Raw genomic sequence first — 22081 nt, forward strand, 5'->3', positions numbered from 1 at the left:
CACCTCATTACAAAGAACACAATTTGAATTCACACCAATTGGTAAGACATTTCTCCAAATCAAATTATCTCTAGTTGGTATACGAGTCAACAACGCTTTCTAAGCAAACGCCACCACCCTAGACGGAGCACCGCTCTTCCAAATATGACTAAACACCTTGTTATCCTCCTCTTCCCGCCCTTCTTCCCCACTTGAAATAACCTCCAACTTCTTATACATAGACCGAACCGAAAACCCACCTTCGACTTCCAAATTCCACTTCCATACATCCTCTCCTTGAGAAGACTCAAAGCGTTGAAGATCCATTAACAATCTACGTAGGACCTCCTCTTCCCAAACAAACAAACCCCTCCTCTAAATAAAATTCCAACCACCTTCAGTTTCCCTCTCCGACCATATCTCCGCTACCTTTGCATCCTTTTGGTTTGAAATAGAATAAAGTCTTGGGTATTTAACCTTAAAGGACGTACCTCCCCACAATTTTGTATTCCAAGAAGGAGTGTTATTGACGTTCTTCACCCTCCTAGTTACCTCCGTATTGAACCAACTACCACCTTCTCCCTCATCTATCTTCACAACATCTATCCACCATTTAGAAGCAAACCGAGGCCAACTATCCAACCCCACTTCCAATAAGTTTTCAATCTCGGTCCCATACATTTCTTTCAACACCTTTATCCACAAAGCATCCTCCCCTTGTAAAATTCTCCATCTCCATTTGGACAAAAGACTTAAATTCACAAGCCTAATATCCCTAATGCCAAGGCCCCCTTTATCTTTCGGTTGAGAAACCTTACTCCATTTAACCCAATTGATTTTCCTCCCCACTCCAACACCTCCCCAAAGGAACTCCCTTTGTATCTGAACCAACCTCCTCCACACCTTCACCGGCATCTTAAAAAAGGATAGGTAAAAGATAGGAATAACGTTCAACACCGAATTAAGGAGCACAATTCTACCTCCAAAACTCAAAAACTTATTTCCCCACGAATTTAACCTCTTAGTCTCATATATTGTTGTTTCATTATGAACCTTCATTCAACTTTCAAGCTCTAAGACAAGTACTTGAAACCTCATGTCATAGAAGATCAACGTCTTTGTTGAAGCTGGAACAAGAAAGAAAGATTTGTGCTTTGAGGAACCTCGACAAGAAACCATTCTTCACTAGAGTATTGGTTCACGAGCCTCACCTTGAATCTTTAACCTTCCTTTCAAACCTCTCTCATCCCCTTGATCAAATGTTGGTGAAGATGGTTGTAGTACAAGGAGCAATTCTTGTAAGATTTATTTCTTTAATGAAGATTGTTTAGGCGATTTCCCTCTTATTTGTTTATTGTTGAAACAACCACACAACTAGTCTTGTAGACCACAATCGTCAAAGTGAACATGTTTGAGCGAATATTTGTTTGGGTTTCTTACACGTGTTTGAAAGGTATCTCTTTTCTACTTTCCAAGTATACCTTATTCACATTTGTTCATTTCTACTAACGGGAAAGTTGAAATTTATCTCATCGAATGAATATTCTTTATCCCTTTCTCACTCATATATCCTTGCCATTGGGGCTATAAGTTTAAATTTTCATTAACTGCAATTGAAATCAAATGACTTGGTTCTTATATCATTGTAAATAATACCACTCTTTTTGCCTCGAGCAATCATCATTGCCTTTTTGAAATTGTATAATCATAATTGAGCCTAAATATCTTTCGTGCTTCAGATTGTAACACATTCCTCTCACACGAAATTTTCTGTGTAAAAAGTAAAATAAAAAAGGTTATAATTTTTATGTGAATATTGGAACAATTCTCCCTTCATCCAATCTCCCTCTATTTACAATGAAAATAGAAGTATAAACGTGCAATGAGAAACTCAACTTTACTTTTTCTACAAAGAAAATTTTATCTTAACTAATTATTTTTTGTTAGGTGAACTTACTTCCTCACTAAAAACTTGATATTTCTTCTTAGCTAAGAAAATAACATTTCTTCTTGATTAAGGTTTACTATATTTGTTTGAGTAGCCACTATTTTTAATCACACTTGATCAATACTCAATTAATCACAACCCTTGTATCATTAAAAGTCAAAAAAAATTGTAATTGGTTGATCTTCTATCAAAACTTATTTTTAATATATATTAAATAATTTTTGATCAATTTTTTTAAAAATATTTTTGAAAGGATTTTTTAATAATTTGAAATAATTCCCATAAATTTTTGTTTGAAATAATTGTTGTTGACCGAAATTACGGTGTAATTAAAGTTATATTGTTGGAGTCAAAAAGAAATAATTGTTGGAGATATATTTGCCCAGAAAGGCGCGGATGTAAAAAAAACAAAGAAACGAGAGAGATTAACAAACAAAGAAATGAACGAACGCGTTTCATTTCAACAATTTAAACCCTAATCTCAATCCCCACCCACGTCATCATCGTCCCTCATTCTCGAGTTGCCGGAGTTCGCCGTCGACCTCCGCAAACACCGTGAAACTCGTTCAGGTTTTCCTCCTTCTTATTTTCTCTATTTTTTTTTATTTGAGAAAATGCTATTCCATCGTGATTCTGATAATACATTCCGCACCGCGATTCTACGATTAAGTGCTTAACCGGTGTGATTTACGATATAGTTTCAATTCCATCGCGTATTGTTCTTGATGTTGTGTTATGATTTTTTTTTCTTGTGGTTTTATAACTAGTAATTTCATGTTTATATTCGCGTTCTGCAAATTTTGTAGTTTCTCATTTGTTGTTGTTGTTTATTTGGATGTTTTCTTGTTTTTATTGCGCAGCGAAAAGAAGAGTGTGGGGTCTTTAATTTGCGAAGTTTTAGTACCTTGTTGATACATATGATTTTTTGACTGAGAAGATGAATTCGGAGCCATCAATGTCGGTTTGTGATGAACATTCTGAAGAAGAATTAGGGAAGCCAGTGATAGAAAATGGAGACTCAACTATTGTTGATCCGCCTAAGTTTAAGCGCCGGAAAGTTTCTGCTGTTCGTGATTTTCCGGAAGAATGTGGACCGTTTGGTTCTGCTGATGGTATGGGTGTTGAGGTTAAGAGTGGCAAAGATTTAGGTGGTGGTGATTCGGGTGAAGCTGATAGTCCCAACGATGAAAAGGATCCTCAAACTTTTGAGTTCAATGAAGAGTTATTTGTTGCAGACACTGTTGAACAAACAAGTGACTGTAGTTTGAAGAAGGAGGATCCTGTGGTCTTATCTGATCAAGTGGATGTGGGTAGTTTTGCCAACGATGAACCTGCAAAAGTGGAATTGGTGGGCGTAGAAGCTATGGATATTAGTTTTGAAACTGAAGACTGTAGCTTGAAAAAGGAAGATCCTGTGGTCTCATCTCATCGAGTGGATGGGGATATTTTGGTTAACGATGAAGCTTCAAAAGTGGAATTGGTGGGCATGGAAGCTGTGGATATGGAATTGGAAACTGAAGACTGTAGCTTGAGAAAGGAAGATCCCATGGTCTCATCTCATCAATTGGATATGCCTATTTTGGATAATAACGAAGATACAAAACTGACATTGGTGGGCATGGAGACTTTGGATGCGGAATTGGCAACTGAAAGCTGTAGTTTAAAGAACGAAAATGCAGAGATCTTATCTTATCAAATTGATGAGTCTACTTTGGCAAACGACGGACCTGCAGAACTGGCCTTGGTCGGTATGGAAACTTCAGATATGGAATTTACAACAGAAGGCTCCGTAAAACAAGATTTATCTTATATATCAGAGGCACTGGCTCCAGTTGGCGAGGTAGCTATGTCTGATAACTCAAAATCCTCGTTGTCCAATATCAATATAGGTGGTTCCAGTGCTTGTATGAAGGAGGCTTTAACTAAAAGGTACCCTCCTCGTAAAAAAGTTGCAGCGTTAAGAGATTTTCCACGTCTATGTGGACGCAATGCTCCCCGTCTCAGCCAGGATGAGTGTCTAAAGGAGCTCGCTTCTTTGAAAGAAGTTGCAGCTACTGACCTACAAGAAGTAGAAAATAACAAAAGAAAGTTTGCCAACCTTGTTGAAGCTGATTTTGAAGGGAATGCAGTCAAGAAGCTGGATGTAGCTGAACCATCTACTGAGATGAGATTGGCGCTGGATAATCATCATCAGGTTAAAGCGGAAAACATGAACACCGTTAAGGTCGAGGGAACATCAGAGCTAGATATTGATTACCCAGAACTCGAAAGTAGTTTGAAGGTCTCACCAGGCAGGAAAGTAGTGCTAGGTTTGAGGGCGACGTCAGAATGTCCTTTGGAATCTGATATTTGTTCCCCCAAATTTAAACCAACATCTATTGGTGGTACAGATGACCGGAAGGGAAAGAAAGTTGATTTTTATGCCCACCTGGACAGATCTAAAACTGCGACCAAGTCCAAAGGTGTAATGAATCATTCTGGGCACCAGCCGTTGAAAAAGAAAAGAGAAAATTCTAGTTCTGATGACATGGGTCAATTAGTAACACGGGAGAAGAATTCTCTAGATCCTAATGAAAATAACAAACACTTTAAAAGTGTCCCAAAACCACGTGGTTATGTAAATGTTTTTCCTCTTGGTCGTAGTAATTTAAGTGGTCATGAGAGTGACTCAGTGGCCCGGAATAAAGTGAGGAAAACATTGCGCCTGTTCCAAGCTGTTTGTAGAAAGCTTTTGCAGGAAGCGGAAGCAAAACCAAAGTCAAATGTGAAAGAATCAAAGAGGGTTGATTTACAAGCTTCAAAAATACTTAAGGAGAAAGGGAGCTATGTTAATGAAGGGGAGAAGATCATGGGATCTGTTCCTGGGGTTGAAGTTGGTGATGAATTTCAATACAGAATAGAGCTTAATATAATTGGCCTTCATCGCCAGATTCAGGGTGGTATAGATTATATGAAGCAAAAAAACAAGGTCCTTGCAACTAGTATTGTTGCTTCGGGGGGCTATGCTGATGACTTGGATAATGCAGATGTTTTGATATATACAGGGCAGGGTGGAAATGTGATGAGCAGTGATAAAGAGCCAGAAGATCAGAAGCTTGAACGGGGCAATCTTGCTTTGAAGAACAGTAGTGAGGTCAAGAATTCTGTTAGGGTGATACGGGGCTCTGAATCAGCGGATGGAAAAAGCAGGATATATGTTTACGATGGACTCTATGAAGTTGAGTCATATTGGCAGGATATGGGGCCACATGGGAAGCTGGTTTATAAGTTTCGCTTGCGAAGAAAGCCGGGTCAACCAGAGCTTGCTTGGAAGGAACTGAAGAAATCTAAAAAGTTGTCCAAAACAAGAGAAGGTCTATCCGTTGTTGATATTTCCTACGGGAAAGAGAAAATTCCCATATGTGCTGTGAACACCATAGATAACGAGAAACCCCCTCCATTTAAATACATAACTAAGATGATGTATCCTGATTGTTGCAATATTGTCCCTCCAAAAGGCTGTAATTGTACTAATGGATGCTCTGACCATGAGAAATGTTCTTGTGTACTCAAAAATGGGGGGGAGATTCCATTTAATCATAATGGAGCTATTGTAGAAGCAAAGCCTCTAGTCTATGAGTGTGGGCCTAAATGCGAGTGCCCTCCAACCTGTTATAATAGAGTCAGCCAACTTGGCATAAATATTCAACTCGAAATTTTTAAAACCAAGTCAATGGGATGGGGTGTAAGATCCTTGAATTCCATCCCTTCTGGAAGTTTTATCTGTGAATATATTGGAGAGGTTCTTGAGGACAAGGAAGCTGAACAAAGAACTGGTAATGATGAGTATCTTTTTGATATTGGAAATAACAAAAACAACAGTAATCTTTGGGATGGACTTTCGAACCTTTTGCCAGATTCGCACTTAAGTTCAAGTGAAGTAGTGAATGATGTTGGCTTCACTATCGATGCCGCTCAGTTTGGTAATGTGGGGAGATTCATTAACCATAGTTGCTCCCCCAATCTCTATGCCCAGAATGTCCTTTATGATCACCATGACAACAGGGTTCCTCATGTCATGTTATTTGCTGCCGAGAACATTCCTCCCTTGCAAGAGCTGACTTACGATTACAATTACACGATAGATCAAGTTCGTGATTCTGATGGGAAAATCAAAAAGAAATACTGCTTTTGTGGTTCTGTGGAATGTACTGGTAGGTTGTATTGAGGTTTTGCCTTGTTAATTGTTGGAACAATTTTTCTTATAGGTCTTTCAAACTAAAATCTCAAAAACTGGAGCTTCATTTTGAGCCATGTTAATGTCAGTAGTTGCTTCAGGATTATTCTGAGTTGGTCAGGATGCTATAGAAAAAGTTGGAACGAAAAATATTCTTGCGTGACCTACTATTTTCATTTTATATGAAGCAAAATTTTGTCAAAAGGGCAAATATGTTGCCATTTGAATGTGTGAAAGCTCATGTTTGGGGTTAGATTTGACCATAAACTGTTTTATTTTAAAACGAAGTTTCAAAGATTCTTTTTTTCAATTTCTATTTCTTGTCTCACCACCAAAGTCAAACCCTTGTGCCAATTTGGACCTTTGCTCCTTTTGCCGCTTCTGCAATGAATTGTTATTTGTTTGCTTCACTTCCTGTTTGTTTGTTAGCAACTGATTAAACAAATTAAATTTATTTGACCTTTTGTTCTTGTTTGGCATAGGTTTCCTCTATCGGAGGTAATCGTATTTGAGGCTCTGTGGGGGGAACTATATGTGGACAACTCTCCTAGCTGGGATTCGAACATTAGTTCGCCATGCTGTGGAATTTTGTTAGACCCAACTTCAATAGATTATTTTTAACTTTTTATCAAGCAACTCTATACGATTGTAAAAATATACTATAAAATTTACAATTATTTCTTCGCAAATACTATATTAAGTTATCATTTAATTCGTCAACAATGATATTTTTACACCAAATATTTTTCAACATCCAATATGACTCTTCCTATCACACTATTAAACCAGAGAAATACTTATATAGCCACAACACCAAATCAAAATCATTTAGACACACACTAATTAAAATATCTATTATTTAATTATTTCAAAAATATATATTATTTAATTTTTCTCTTTCATACTTTTTTTTATTATGTGTGTCTAAATGACTCATTTTTTATGCTTGTGATCAAGTAAGTGTAGTTCATTAACCCATCTTATCTATCATATTACTCTCCACATTTTTCTCTTTCGAGATGTATACATGTATACAGGGGTCCACCAAATATTTTCATTAATATTTTTATGACCTACGAGAGAGTAGAACGAGATATGAGGTTAGATGTTGGATGTACTCTGCTAAATCTTATGACTTTTAATCTCTTTTCCTCCTCACATCTAGTTAGCGTTGACCAAGCCTAAAGTAGAAACCTTAAACAAGATTTGTATACCAGATGAAAATACCTGAGTGTTCATCTTCTTGTTTATCTTATTGTCATCTTTTTGTCTTCTCTTCCACTCATTTTTCTCTTCTTTTGTCTTCCTATCATTTGAGCTGAATTCACTTAAACCTGCAAGTGAATTCAATTACGTGCATACCGTTAGTACCAAATTCGAACACTGAATTCCAATTCACGAATGGAAAACTTAAAAAATCTTTTATACACAAATCTAAAATAAAAAATAAAAAATTGTTCACGGATGCTATGCTAAAAAATTGTTAATTAGCTTTGTTGATCGTAAAATTGTAATAGCTAATGATTTGGATAGTCCGGATTCAGCCAATTGTCTTGATTGTGGAATATCATTAAGAAATAGGAATCCATGTTATAAAAAGAGATCTCCTGCGCTTCTTTCTAGTATGGGATGACATCCAATTTTGTATATCATTGATAAAAAATGGTGATATTGTTCCTTCATTGAAGGATAATTTTGATTTTTTACGTGTTTGTATAAAGTAGATTCGATGCATATGCCAATAGGTTTTTTGTTTGTCTTGTGTTCTAAATGCAGATCAAGTTCATGGCGAATAATCAGATCATCAATTAAGCACACATGAATTGAATTAACAGACATCATGTAAATTCTGCATTTGCAGATTGTACGTGAACACAAGTTAATTTAATCTACTTCACATCTGAAATTTTAAATTGCTTATAACATCAAGTTTGTACAATTAATATTGTATGATTGACGTACAAAAACCATGTACTTTGGTGCGTGCTAAGAGATTTTTTTTTTTTTTTTTTTTTTTGTGGTGGTCAGAGTTTAAACCTTAAACCTTATATGTATTATACATTGTTCTTATCAACTGAGCTAAATTCACGAGAACAATTTCTTTTGTACATGCTCTAGTGATGAGCCATAAAATGCCCCTCTCACTAGCTTTACTTAATAGTACTAAGCATAATAGATGAAAAATTCAATTATTCTGGGATAAATCTAAGAGATTGTTAATATACTTTCCCTTGTTTTTTTTTTTTTTTTTAAAAACAAAAACTATGTTTGAAGCGGTAGGATTATTATTATATCACTAAAACTCTCACAAGAATATTAGCAGATTCATTGGATTTCTTATTACATCAGAAGCCAAACACAACAAGTAAAGGAGAAAAGTCACATTTTATTTATTCATTTATTGACGAGTCATGAAAAGCACATAAATCCAATCCCCATAATTTCAGTCCAAGTACAACAAAGAGCACTAGAGATAACATTCTTGGACATAGAGATAACATTAATTTATAGAATTACACAAACCAGAAACAATAAAACACTAGTCATCTAGTTCCAAATCTATCTATAAGTAATTTTATTTTTAATCAAACTGAATTTGTGAGTCATAAACAGACCCAGCTTCCCAATCACTAGAGATAACATTCTTGGACTCCACCCAATACAGCCCAGCACTACCACTCACTTGGAGCCTCAACTTGATCTCACCTCTTGGAGGGTTCTCTGCATCAAACACTGTTCCAAATGCCCTACGCATTGGTCTCCACTCTTTGCAATCTTCCTGTTCCATTACCATTTCAAGAAACCCAATTCAATTTCAAGAAATGTAACTAAATATATTAACAATCTCAAGATAAAATATAATGTACATGCAAAAAAATTGGCTTAATTTGCTTATAGAAATCAATGTTTTAAAAAGCATATCTAACAGGTCGGTTCGGTTCAACCGATTGAATTGTAGATCGAATGGTTTGTTGGTTGGTTTGATTTGATCCTCATGGGCTCGCTAGGGTCAGAGTTGACGTCAAAGTGACAACATAAGTTGAACACACGTCCATGCAAGATAGGAGCGAACTCGTTACCAACTAAGCAATCTCAATCGACAAGATTCATCTAATATTAATTTCATATCAACAACAAATGAATATAGGTATACCTGCCACAACTGAACAGCAGTTACATCGTTTGTTCCACCAACATATAGAATAAGAATGGCTAAGTAGTGAGGATTTTTGCTGCGTTCATGGACCTTAAACAAGATATTATAGCCATTGTATTTGCAAGGGATTCTTTTATATTCTATATCCACCACACCATATTTAAAAAGTTCCGCAGATGCATCACCATTTTTGCCCAATTTTGAATAGCCACGTGGGCTCATGATAAAGTCTGTCCTGTCTCCCACGCCAAAATCGGTCACCACGACATATGCTCCATTCTCATCACACAATTCTGGTATTTTGCACCTCACCTAATTCATCATTATTTATTATATTTCATAAGTAACTAATTGTTAGTTGATGTTGGTAAGTTTTTCCTTTATGGTAATATATTACTTAAAAATACGTCACATCAGTTAATGAATACGACAAATCATATATTTTCATATTCATTAATTAACATGACAACACATTATATGTAAATGAAAGTAGCGAGTGAGTTAATTTAAGTAAAGTTATTACTTGATAGCATGCACCACAACCAGATCCATTCTTCCATAGCCAAGACACGCCTGCGACATTGCCATCATTTACTGTCTGTCCGTAATCACCATAGCCACAAGCTCCCTCTAAAACAGGTTAATAACCACTCAGATTATGTATTTTATGCAAAGAGCCAAAGTAATGGAATGTCTAGGTTTCACCGGAAAAAAAAATGTTGTATACTGTCTCATTGAATCGGTTTATAAATCGGTCGCAAAAACATGTCAAAACTAAAAAAATGTGCACAACACTCTATACACATTTATAAAAAATTGACAGGGTTGAGTATAACCAATTTGAGATAAAAATTGCACAAGTTAAATGATCGAGATTCAAATGCAAAGAAAATAGTAACATAACAGTTAATATGTTAAAAAAATTTGTATAATTTTTTAAATAATGTGCTATGTCACATGCACTATATATAGTAAATTTTGCACGAGTATATATTAGTAGAAGACGACACTCACTTGGATTTGCATAACAATCTGGGCTACCATAATAGGTTGCTCTAGAGCAAACAAAAGAGTCTTGAGAGGAACACAAGACAGGTAAGAACAACATGACACAAATAAAACCAATTTGGTGCTTAAAATTATGTTCCATCATGTTCAATGACAAAATGTCAAGCACAAAGAAGAGAGAAATTCAAGGAATTATTTAGGATACTAAATGTAAGAGAAACTAAAAATAACTATGAATAAGAGAAGGGTTTATGGGATGGAAAGCAAATAAAGATAGAGAGTCATATTTATAGTACAAACTTGAGGTCCATTTACTGAAGTAAGTAAGTAGTAACCAATTAATTCTTTGTTCCCTTCCACTTGGAACTATGAAATTAGATGAAGATTGGAATAATGATGTGTACATCTAGTCCCTATGATTGGACCACAAGGGCCAGGGTCATTATATAATATTTGAACTAGTTTTTTATTTTTATTTTTATTTTTTATTTTTTTGGGTGTACATAACCAGTTTATTATTGCAGTGGGAAATGCCTAATTTTGTTTTACATTGAAACAATTTTCTTGGAAGATGCATGCATTTTGAGCTCAACTCAAGGGTATGAATTCTGATAAAAATAAAATCCGAATTAAAAAATGGCATCATAGCATGTGTTAGATGTATTATTGGGACTTTGTTTTTGTTATTCTAAACGCGTCTGTCTAATCATTCGCAGTGTCTGTTCAATAAATTTGGAGACTTAACGTAAATTTTGAAACACAATTTTTTTTTTTTTATCCTTAAACTAAATCAGCGTCTTAGCCAACAAAAACATTGTCATTTTTAAAAATTTGGTTAGAAGGGAGAACTCATTTTATATACTCACATATTCATTGATGAAGATAATTCACTTTTCGTCAACGATTGCTCAACTTTGTCATAAAGAAAAACAAAATTGCTCATTTAAAAATTTTGTAACTAGGACTAGGTGTCAAAATCATTTTTAACATTCAAGTCACACTTAAATATCTAGCAGCCACGTTTGGTTGTAACGCACCAAAGTGAAGTACTCCACTAAGTGATTCGTTAATTAATATATGAGCACTACTTGTAAGTTGTAACTAAATTCAATTGGATCAGTTAATAAAAAAATTCAATTGGATAAACTATATTTGACGCTTTAAGGACATCTCAAATCATCTTAAAGACACTATGATAGTTCATCGAGTGTCATCGTCATAATTACGTTTTCTTTTCTTTTTTTTCTATAAGTTTTTTTTTTCATCATCGTGATCTCACTTCATTTCATAGTGATTTAAAATAAGGAGAAAACTTAGGTACAATTTCTTAGGTGTTTTTCGTATGGTTCTTAACTAAAAATACATATTTTTTGGATGTAACAAACTTTAAGAAAATTATGGATTTGAAGAAATCACGGTGAATTTAGTTAAGAACCATACGAAAAACACCTAAGGAATTGTACCGAAGTTTTCTCCTTAAAATAACATTAAATTTAGATATATAAGTTATCACTTTTTTTTTTTTTTTACAAAATATTCCTCGATCAAAAATAACTACTCACACTTAATTTTAACAATTTCTCCTTCAATATGGATAGCTAACATCATTATATTTACACCGTTGTTGTCAACTAGCGTATATTTTGATGTTATTATGGAGAAGGATATCACTAATTCTCTCCAGAAAATTTGATTTATATCTTAAAAGTTTTCCTCATAGCTCTGAATACTCTCATCATTATAGGTAATAGATTATACTCATGTAAGATTATTGGTAGATTGGACTAATATGAAGGTGCAAGCAATGTACGCTCTACACCGCAGGCACAAACATGCATTGCTCTTTCTTTCTTTTTAATAATAAACGATAATATGTTAGTTTTTGTCATAACTTAACCATGAACCTCAAACTTCTTAACCCTTAACTCAAATAGTTGAGTCTCCCAACCCATGCATTACTCCTTAACAATCACTATGTAATGAAAATAAAGGGTGATCAATCGGTCACAACGCAAATCCCTCAAGGACCTCAATGGATTTTTCATCCATTTCCCTAGAAACTCTTGCTCTAAAAGAACCTTTGTACCATGAAAAAGGTAGATATTTCATTCTATAAAACCTCTTACTCACGTCTATCTAAAACTTGCTTGAGCGTCTTGAGTATTTATAGATGCATGAACCACTCCTTTGTTCATGCATAATTTTATACCTCTTACTCAGGTAAAGGTATTATGCATAACAACATGTCACACCTTTACCTACATAATTCCTTTATGGCATCCCATCAACCAACTCAGAAAATATAAACCAGCATGAACCACTCCTTTGTTCTCCCATAGTACTCACCAAAGTAAAAACCACATTATGAAGTTTATCAACAATAAGGGACAAATTAAACACCAAAGTCTCTCACCAATAAAACACAAAACGAACACCAAAATAACGGAATTAATTTGACACAATTAATTCAGTATAATTGTGCAATTAAGCAGCCAGAAAATAATCAATCGAGCAGGACGGATCCAGGAACTTATGAAACGGGGCCGAAAATGTAATACTCCCTCCGTCCTTAATCTTTGGCCTTTTAGTTTGAGCATACATGTTAAGAAATAATAAATATAGACCTTTTTATCATTTATTCATTAAGTAAAATTCATCATCAACAATTGATTGGTTCAAATAGTAAATACTTAAACCCTTTAAACAAGTAGTTAGGGCTAATTGTTGCTAAAAAGAGGAGAAAACTTTGTATCAATAACATAGTAACAAAAAAGAAAGAAGTAATTAAAATTTATTTAATGCATGATTTGGATTTTTGTTATGATTCAAAGGAAAAAAACATCATTGACTGTATTTTGGTTTCCTAAAAGAACCAAAGGTTTAGAAAAAAACGTGAAAAAGCTTAAAGAATCAAAGATTAAGGGCATAGAGTAGTAAAATGAAACAAAAATTATATTTATTAAATAGATTCAATAATTTTGAAAGTTTAATACAATATCAATTAGTATTATTTTATCAATAATATCCTCAAGTATTTATCGTAGAGAAATAAATATGTTGAATGAGATAGTAAAAACTATCCATGTCCCTTATTCCCCTAAAAAAATTGTCTCTCTTATTAAAGACAATCCAGGAATGAGATAGTATTTATCGTAATGATGTCATTTGGAATGATGCTCATCACACTTCAACGAACATTGGGAGGACAGCACTAGATGCATGGCAGCAATGGCAAGAGGTTCATAAAAATCGTTCACCATCGGTTGTGCAACACGGGCAGAATAGAGTGCAAGTTTGGGAGAAACCGAACGAGTCATGGTTAAAGTGCAACGTGGACGCCGCGTTTCTTGATTGTAACCATATTACATCTTTTGCGTGTTGTGTTAGAGACTCTCGTGGGCAATTTATTCAGGCTCAAACAAAATGGCAGCGGGCAAATATGACAGTTTTGGAGGGGGAGGCAGTAGCCTTACTAGAGGCCCTTCACTTTGCTGATGCTAACAGGTGGGACCGGGTTTTCTTCGAGTCCGACTCATCTACTCTAGTGCAAGCTCTATCATCTCCGGGCCATGGTGATTCGGAATTCTATGCTATTGTTTCTAGTATTAATTCTCAGTTATCTTTACATTCCAACTTCAAGGTGAAGTTTATTAGGAGACAAGCGAACATGGTTGCTCATACTTTATCTAGGGCGGCATGTTCTTGGGCTAGTCACCGTATTTTTTTTTTATTATTATCCTTCTTGTATTGAGCATTGTTTGATTAATGATAATAGTTAAATCCAGGAAAATTCACGGGCATTAAGAGAAGTAGTTACGGTAATAAATTTGTCAAAAAATTGTATTACTTTTATATATGGGAAATACTAGCCGGTGCATCCGGAGCACCGGTTAAGCATGTTAAAAAGGAAATTATATATTAGTTAATACATTTTTTTTAGGGATAGTAGTTAATGCATTAAAATTGTGTAATTAATTTATAAAAAATAAAAAACAGTTTCCTTTTATGGTAATAATTTTCTTTTTTGGTATGCTTAACCCGTGTCCAGGGGGCACCGGTTAGTATGACCCTTTTGTAAAAAAATAATTAATGCATGTTGAATTTTGAAAATAATCTTTATATTAAGGGACAAAAAAACCGAAAATAAGTTTTAAAATTAGGGACGGAGGGAAGAGTTCGGGTTTGTTCCATTTATCTACCCTTCATTTACTCTCAATTTATGAGAGAGATAGACAAAAGTGATAGTATGAATTACTAATCTTCCACGTGTGTCGATCTCTCTCATACATTTTTTTTTAAAAGACGATCTCTCTCATACATGAAAAGTAAATGAATGGTAAATAAACGAAGCAAACCTGAAATGTGTGTCAATATGGTAAGAATCTTCCCATTTCCTATCAAAAATGGTGGGCTCAATTTGAACACTAATGAATGATTGTATTTATCTCTCTCTAAATAGAGAAGATCTCAACTTATGTATAAATAACCTTAAAATGACAACCGAAAAGAAAAAGAAAGAGTAATTATGTAGATTAAATTTTAGAAATTCTTTTACTCAATGATAGTAAAATTTTGGTGTTATTCTTTCACACGGTGCACATTTTTTATTTTATTTTGAGTAAATGAACTTTTTTTCATCTATTTCACCTGAATCAAGATTTTAGTATCCCATTTTAAAATCTGAGTTTTATGTTTAGAAATTTTATGCATCATTGCAATTTTGGTTCTAACCAAATCTCTTTTTTACCTCAAAAGTGATATTTTGTGGTATTTTCTCTATAAATTCAAAATTGGGACAAACAATGTGAGATCTTTTGTTAAGAGAAATCTTGCAAATACATAAATAAGAAGAAGACGGAAAACATTTGATATATTAGAATATGGAATTGAATTTATAATATTTCTCTTATTCGTACTCTATGTGTGAATTTCTCTCTTTTTTTTATGAATGGGAAAGCAAAAAAACAAAAACCAAAAAAAAAAAAAATTATACGTGTGAATTTCTCTTTTTTTTTTTATGAATTGGAAAGAAAAACCACAAAAAAAAAAAAAACACATCTTAAACTCATAGAAAAGTTGTCTCCATTGAGTCAGCAATAAGAGTAGTCGAAAGAGGAGTTGGACATTACCTCCAAGCAATCGAATCACCTTCCAATCTTGCTATGTATTTCGCTAACCAATCCGCATTACTATTACCTTCCCTCGAGGAATGATGGAAAGACAAAAGCCAAGGATAATCAATAAATCTCTTAATGAGGTCAATAACAAATGCATAGGGGTGAGTTGTCGGAACTCCTTCCTTAATCAAAGTTAAAGCTGATTGGCAATCTGATTCACATTCAATATGTCGAAAACCATTATTTCATGCCATCTAAAGGCCGTAAAAAATAGTTTGCAACTTTGTATTCATATTGGTAGTAATACCACAACTACCAGAGAAAACAAATGACAAATATTATTTGATTATTTTTTATTTTTATCAACAATAATATAATTCAGTTTTATTATATTTTAAAAACAATGGGGACCTAGGAGTAGGAGGTATGAAACTTGTTTGACAGCTGGAAAGTGGAGAGTGTCTAGGTCGGTATTTGTGTTGACACTTTTTAATTTTTGAGTGCAAAATAATAGATATTATCATATACTATAGCATAGCATCAACCACCTTCTACCAATGGTGACAAACCACTTAAGTAAATTAGTTAATAGTGGAGATGAAGATATGATTGCTCTATAAGGTACCATCGTATTCATGTCATGTGCAAGTGTGATGATATATAATTCCAATTCTAATGTCTCCCACCCTAATTACACCGCTCTCACCACGTGTTCAGAAACAATGAAATAAGTTATGACAGGTGGAATTAAAACCAAACCAGGTTACAAAGGGGGTGGTAGACTATACATAATGCAATTGAAATTTTGGTAATGCAAAATGCAACTTATATATGCAATGATAAATTAACAAGTTCACCTAAACAACTCAACTATCGACTTTAGCTGGACTCTGTTATACGTGTCCCTTATTCCTTTTCTATTTCATTTTTTCAAAGAACAATTGCATGGTAATACATACACAAACTAGAGAGAATATGGATGTCAACTAATACTTGCACTTAGTGGTAGTGGAATAGAAAATACCAGAAACTAGAGAGAATATGGATATATCAATGTGATCAATAGAAGGTTACTGGCTACTATACATGGATATAAATATAGATATAGATGCGGTACTGGCACCGAGCACATGATAAAAAAAAATCACTTTATTATAACATCTCACTTAGGAAGAAGAAGAAAAAAGATGAAAGAAATGTATATTAAATATGCTCAAGAATGAAATATAAACAAATTAAAAAGAACATTTGTTGTTTGCTGTTTTTTTTGTCTTAATCCTCCGATTTTTAAAGAAGGGACTCTGATAAATCAATATTTGGTCGGGACGTAAATAGAGTCTGACAAATAATTATTTTAGCCATAATTCAAACTGGGGAAGTGGAGAGAGACGAATGAGCAAAGCGAGTGAGACCTAGCCCTTGCTGGCCTAATGAACATTTGGTCCAATTTTTTGTTGTGGGGGCGACTGAGGGTGTGGGAGGCAAAGGTCCCACATTACAGTTCACTGTAAACCAAAATCTTTCGCAAATAATAAAACATAATTGCCGCTACTTTGTAGTCGGAGACATAGACACATTTGGCTGAACTTCATTACCGAACGTCATGTGTTTGTTTGTGATAACTGTTCCGTTAATCTTTTGTACCAGATTCTAGCAAATGACTAATAATCTTGATTTATTTGTATCATCGTAATATAGTTTTCTGTCATCTTAGCTTCATCTCATGAAAATGGTGGTATCAAATCAACATACAAGGCAAGTGAAAACAAAAACAAAACTGATTCAGAAAGGTATTTTGAAAAATGAATGATAATGTACCATATAACTATGTCATTCTCAGGCAAAAAATAATGATACTTTTATCATAAAACTAAGTCTATACTTAACAATGAAGTAAAACTAAACTAAGATAACAAATAAATGACAAGAAAAAAAGAGACTATTTGAGAACAGATAGGTAAAAAAGGAAAAACTAGAAAACTGCAGCTACAAGCTTATATAGCAAGTAGTGGCGGTGGTGTTTCTCTAAGCTTCCCAACCTCTCAAAAGTGTAGCGCGAGCGACACGGTTGAGTCCAAGAGTGAAAGCTCCCATTCGCAAGTCGCAATTGTGAGTTTTACAGTTTGCTTTTATGTCATTGAAAGCTTTGGTCATGTACCTTTTCAGCTCCTGGTTCACTTTCTCTTCATCCCACATAAATCCTTGAATATTCTGCACAAACCATATAGAGAAGTTTAAAATCTATTTCAATAAAACATGTTTCAAATAGCTGTTACACTCATCTTATTAACTATTACCTGAACCCATTCAAAGTAGCTTACTGTCACTCCACCAGCATTGGCATAAACGTCTGGTAATATAATTACTCCTTTCTTAGACAGTATCTACGACAAATAAATCACTTAAATTTTACGAATGAAAAATATGAGACTCATTTTAAGTTCTTCAATATTCTTACCTCATCAGCATCAGGGTCAGTTGGATGATTTGCAGCCTCTATAATAAATTTTGCTTTCACATCATTAGCATTTTCCCTTCAAGAAACAATAGATGAAGTTGAAATTACACCAACAATTTATTATTTATTTTAACAATGATGATTTATAAACTAAGGTGACTTAGATAAAACATACTTGTTGAGAACACCTCCCAAAGCACATGGAATGAGAACATCACAGTCATGGACAAGCAAATCATTTGGATTCATAGCATCTCCTCCTGAGAAATCCTTCAAACTTCCGTTGCCTGCCTTGTGTTTCAGAAGAGCAGCAATATCAATCCCATTTGGATTACTAATAGCACCATTGATGTCACTCACTGCAACCACCTTACCACCTCTCTCAAAAATTGCCTTTGCAGCCCAGGTGCCCACATTGCCAAACCCCTAAAAAGTGTAACATATTAATAATCAACTTCATATAGATGCAATGTTGTTAAATACCAGTGTTGTAACACTATTGCACGGCAGAACTTGAACAAATCGCCATTGTTCTGCCATATGCTATTTAATACAAATTACTGTGAAATGGCGGACCATAGAGGCGCTATATCACTGTTGCATAGCGGAATTTGAACAAACTGTTATTTTCCGCAGTCTGCAATGGACAACACTTTATAGATGAAAGTGATATATTGGATATTATAGTGATGGCTTGGTGAAGAAATACCTGGATGGCAAATGTCATATCAGAAATCGACTTCCCATATTCAGCAAATAAAGCCTCTGTTGCAAAAACCACTCCCAGTCCTGTTGCAGCCTCTCTTCCCAATGAACCTCCAAGATCCTGCAGGCCAAATGTTTTAAACCAATTTCTTGAATCTTGAATGATAAATTATTATTGTGTATACAAGAAAACTATGATTGTGCATAAAAAAAAAGGTGAACCAGCATGTATCCTCCTATAAGAGACAATCATGTTCAAGGAATTGTTGGTCACAAAATTTAGACAACAAGCCTTAGCCTTGGTTCACCATGTTTTCAAGACTAATCAGATCAAGAGTATGTTTAATTGATTATTTTAGCTTGTCTATTGGCATAAACATTTGTGAGATTGTTTGAGAGAACCTATGGAAACAGCTTATGACTTGTCTATAAGTTGTTTTCAACTTATTGCTATAAGCTCTCAAAGATACCGTGTAAAAACAGATTATAGCTTATTTTAAAACAATTTGACTTTATTTTTATCTTTCGTTAATAGCTTATACAGAACTATTTATATGATAAGAATTATACTATAAGCACTTAATTAAGTTGTTTATCCAACTTAGGGCCTAAAACTACAGTTGGCAGTGATTATGAAATATTATTATACACTTACAATAGGCTTGCCAGTCACAACTGCTGGTGAATGACCATGAAACTTTGAATATTCATCAAGAATCCAAGCCATTGTCTGTGAATTAGTTCCCATATCAGGGGCAGGAACATCCCTATGAATGCCAATGAGGTCATGAATCTTTTGGGTGAAAACACGAGTGAGACGTTCTAGCTCACTGATGCTCAGATCCTTTGGGTTGCAGCCAATTCCGCCCTTTGCTCCTCCGTATGGAATGTCTACCACAGCTGTCTTCCATGTCATTAGCTGAGCAAGAGCATTAACTTCATCAGGGTCAACCTAGCACCAGAAAATGTGACACTTTAATATGTAGATACTCAAAAGCAAGGTAAATAGTTTATAACTTACATTCATAATCATAACTACAAACATAAAGCATGAGAATGGCAGTCTTGATGACAATCAAAAGAACTGTGCTGGATAATACCGATGATGAAACATGCATGATGAAGTTAAACTTACAAACTGCTTTTACAAATACAAATTTATGACTCAGACAATATAATTGTAAAATTTAAAATCTGCTCCAATCATAGAAAACCATTCTCAAGTTCAGCTCATACCCTGCAGCACTCTTTGTTGCTAAAAAATTTGGACAAGCTACATTTTATTCATATATTCTGAGAAACAGTTAATGAATAGGATAAAATGCAGCATGTGTCTCATGTTTGGAATTAAAGGATTGGAACACGCAAGGAAAAATTTAAAGATTGTTTAGTTTAAGAAAAACAAATTCGGATTAACATTTAGGAAAAAAAAATTATTGGACTTATTAGAATATTTTGTCGTTTACACTATATGTATGACATGAACTGAGTCAGTAGATAAGAATAAAGGGAATAACATAAATTTTTCCATTTACAAGATTCAACCTCATATCGTACTTAGGAGCACCAAACTTTCTTGCCACTTGAACCAACATTCGTCGGTAAATTTAAAGATCTTTGAAATGACAATCGTAACATTAAGGATAGTAATGGATTGCCACAATATCAAAAACTTAGAGATCATTACAAATCATGATTGTAATTGAAAATGCATTAGCAACAATCACATTAATTTGTGATTTCATACAATATGTAGGATTGTATGAATCACCACAATAATAACGGTAAGACATAATCGCAATCACAATCGCGACTACAATACATCAATCACAATAACAATCATAAACATTGACAAAATTCATGAATATTAAATCATTGTAAGAAAGAAAGAAAACCTCGGGGTGATAACGAATTCCTCCTTTCATAGGACCACGTGCATTGTCATGTTGGATCCGAAAACCGACGTATGAAACCAAACTTCCATCATCTTTTGGGATCGTACATTCGACCTACAATGATCAAAGGACATAAAAACAATGAATATAGATACAAAATGAAAAGAATAGAAAAACAAAACAAAAATATGTAAATTGAAACAACAAAAAACCTTGATTTCTCTGTAAGGAATGAGAAGGCTTTTCTCAAGTTTGGAATCCAAACCAAGGATTCGAGATGCACGTTGGAAATTACGGTTGGTGGCAACAAGAGCATTCATGGCTGTTGCTGAATGAAAGTTTGACTCAGTTTAGTGTATGTAACAGTGATGATACTCAAACCAAAATGAAACTGAATTCCTAGTTTTATTGATTGAAAAGGTTTTACACACGTGAATTCACAAACACGGTATTGATTACGTAACTGAGGATATACTTGTAATAATTGTACTAAAGAAATTGTCAAGGAAAATGACACCTCATAAGTAATAAGTAAGTAAATACATTTTGAGAAAGTAGTTAGAGATCAGAAATAGTGACATGATATGCAATATGTCATAAATTGATGAAGTTGTTTATAAGGGATAGAAAGACAATGAAATGTAAGACCAAAAAAATAAAAATGAAATGTTAAATGAGTGCAAGAGAAATTGAGGTGTCTAAATATTATGAAGATTGCTTTTTAGGCCCCCCTAATATCTCTTTAGGCCCCCTAAAAATACAAAAATAACCTTTATAATACATCCGGTAGTTACATACCGGTAGTGCATTTTAAATTTTCACATTTTACACCTTCGGTATGTACATACCGGAGGCACATTTACAAATTTTCACGTTTATCGCATTTGGTAGTTATGTTCTGGAGGAACATTCATTTGCGATTTCTCAATTATACCTCCGGTATATATATACCGTACTCCACCCACGTTGTTATCTGTATAAAATGGTGCAGTTTTTTAAGAGTTATTTTCTAAGCTTCAATATTGTTCCATACCTTGCGTTTTTTGGCCAATTTTTGTTGTGTTTTCATCACAATTAATAGAACAAATGGCGTCAATCTTTACTCAATTGCAATCATTTAGAAGGTAAACCTTGCTTCTTCCTCTCTCGTATTGTTTCTGCATAATTTTTTTAGAGTTCTGTCATATTCAATGAAAAGTTTGATCCTTTTATTTCTGTAAATTTTATGCACCCTACCAAAAGTTTGTGAATTTTCCAACATAGCAGAACATGTACATTTAAATAACATAATGCGATAAACGCGAAAATTTGTAAATGTGCCTCCGGTATGTACATACCGAAGGTGTAAAATGTGAAAATTTAAAATGCACTACCGGTATGTAACTACCGGATGTATTATAAAGGTTATTTTTGTATTTTTAGGGGGCCTAAAGAGATATTGGGGGGGCCTAAAAAGCAATCTTCAAATATTATTGTTGAATTGTTAACTAATTCATCCGTATCAAATTAACTCATATATTTGATTATTTTATATATATTAAGATAAATGTATAAATGAAAGAGATGGAATAATATTGTGTTGAAAAGTGAAAAGTCAA

General features: G+C 34.1%; 4 protein-coding genes across 5 annotated transcripts; 1 reads left to right on the forward strand and 3 right to left on the reverse strand.

The window, feature by feature from the left end:
- Window positions 1-354: 354 nt before the first annotated feature.
- LOC112421937 (uncharacterized) lies at window positions 355-894 on the reverse strand. The gene has a single exon (XM_024784147.1). It carries the CDS (start codon window positions 892-894, stop codon window positions 355-357), a length of 540 nt encoding a protein of 179 aa, XP_024639915.1.
- A 1391-nt stretch (window positions 895-2285) lies between these two features.
- LOC11438908 (histone-lysine N-methyltransferase, H3 lysine-9 specific SUVH6) lies at window positions 2286-6855 on the forward strand. 2 transcript variants are annotated; one of them, XM_003611338.4, is made up of 3 exons: window positions 2286-2497; window positions 2788-6120; window positions 6626-6855. In XM_003611338.4, the coding sequence occupies exons 2-3, from the start codon at window positions 2865-2867 to the stop codon at window positions 6643-6645; spliced, it is 3276 nt and encodes a 1091-aa protein (XP_003611386.1). In that variant the 5' UTR covers window positions 2286-2497; window positions 2788-2864; the 3' UTR covers window positions 6646-6855. The 2 variants fall into 2 exon arrangements, with proteins under 2 accessions (XP_003611386.1, XP_013453447.1); XM_013597993.3 differs by lacking the exon at window positions 6626-6855 and having other exon boundaries at window positions 2788-6530.
- A 1654-nt stretch (window positions 6856-8509) lies between these two features.
- LOC11438459 (expansin-like B1) lies at window positions 8510-10581 on the reverse strand. Its single transcript, XM_003611340.4, has 4 exons — window positions 10315-10581; window positions 9824-9930; window positions 9298-9612; window positions 8510-8922 (listed from the first exon to the last, which is right to left on the reverse strand). Exons 1-4 carry the CDS (start codon window positions 10451-10453, stop codon window positions 8725-8727), a joined length of 759 nt encoding a protein of 252 aa, XP_003611388.2. The 5' UTR covers window positions 10454-10581; the 3' UTR covers window positions 8510-8724.
- Window positions 10582-17203: 6622 nt separating this feature from the next.
- On the reverse strand, window positions 17204-20921 carry LOC11433210 (glutamate dehydrogenase 2). The gene is made up of 8 exons (XM_003611342.4): window positions 20696-20921; window positions 20484-20597; window positions 19244-19540; window positions 18593-18709; window positions 18059-18309; window positions 17884-17959; window positions 17723-17809; window positions 17204-17636 (listed from the first exon to the last, which is right to left on the reverse strand). The coding sequence occupies exons 1-8, from the start codon at window positions 20801-20803 to the stop codon at window positions 17451-17453; spliced, it is 1236 nt and encodes a 411-aa protein (XP_003611390.1). The 5' UTR covers window positions 20804-20921; the 3' UTR covers window positions 17204-17450.
- Between the last annotated feature and the right edge of the window lie 1160 nt (window positions 20922-22081).

This window comes from Medicago truncatula, chromosome 5 (assembly GCF_003473485.1).
Source record: "Medicago truncatula cultivar Jemalong A17 chromosome 5, MtrunA17r5.0-ANR, whole genome shotgun sequence".
Taxonomy (NCBI): Eukaryota; Viridiplantae; Streptophyta; class Magnoliopsida; order Fabales; family Fabaceae; genus Medicago; species Medicago truncatula.

Bases quoted from the DNA above. Each gene is read 5' to 3' on its own strand.
- LOC112421937 (XM_024784147.1), bottom strand. From the start codon at position 894: ATGCCGGTGAAGGTGTGGAGGAGGTTGGTTCAGATACAAAGGGAGTTC.
- LOC11438459 (XM_003611340.4), bottom strand. From the start codon at position 10,453: ATGATGGAACATAATTTTAAGCACCAAATTGGTTTTATTTGTGTCATG. The intron at 9,613-9,823 runs GTAATAACTTTA...ATGATGAATTAG, and splicing joins GTTGTGGTGCATGCTATCAA to GTGAGGTGCAAAATACCAGA. The intron at 8,923-9,297 runs GTATACCTATAT...GTAATGGAACAG, and splicing joins CTGCTGTTCAGTTGTGGCAG to GAAGATTGCAAAGAGTGGAG.
- LOC11433210 (XM_003611342.4), bottom strand. From the start codon at position 20,803: ATGAATGCTCTTGTTGCCACCAACCGTAATTTCCAACGTGCATCTCGA. The intron at 19,541-20,483 runs GTTTTCTTTCTT...TTCTGGTGCTAG, and splicing joins GAATTCGTTATCACCCCGAG to GTTGACCCTGATGAAGTTAA. The intron at 18,710-19,243 runs GTAAGTGTATAA...TTTGGCCTGCAG, and splicing joins TTGTGACTGGCAAGCCTATT to GATCTTGGAGGTTCATTGGG.
- LOC11438908 (XM_003611338.4), top strand. From the start codon at position 2,865: ATGAATTCGGAGCCATCAATGTCGGTTTGTGATGAACATTCTGAAGAA. The intron at 6,121-6,625 runs GTAGGTTGTATT...TGTTTGGCATAG, and splicing joins TGGTTCTGTGGAATGTACTG to GTTTCCTCTATCGGAGGTAA.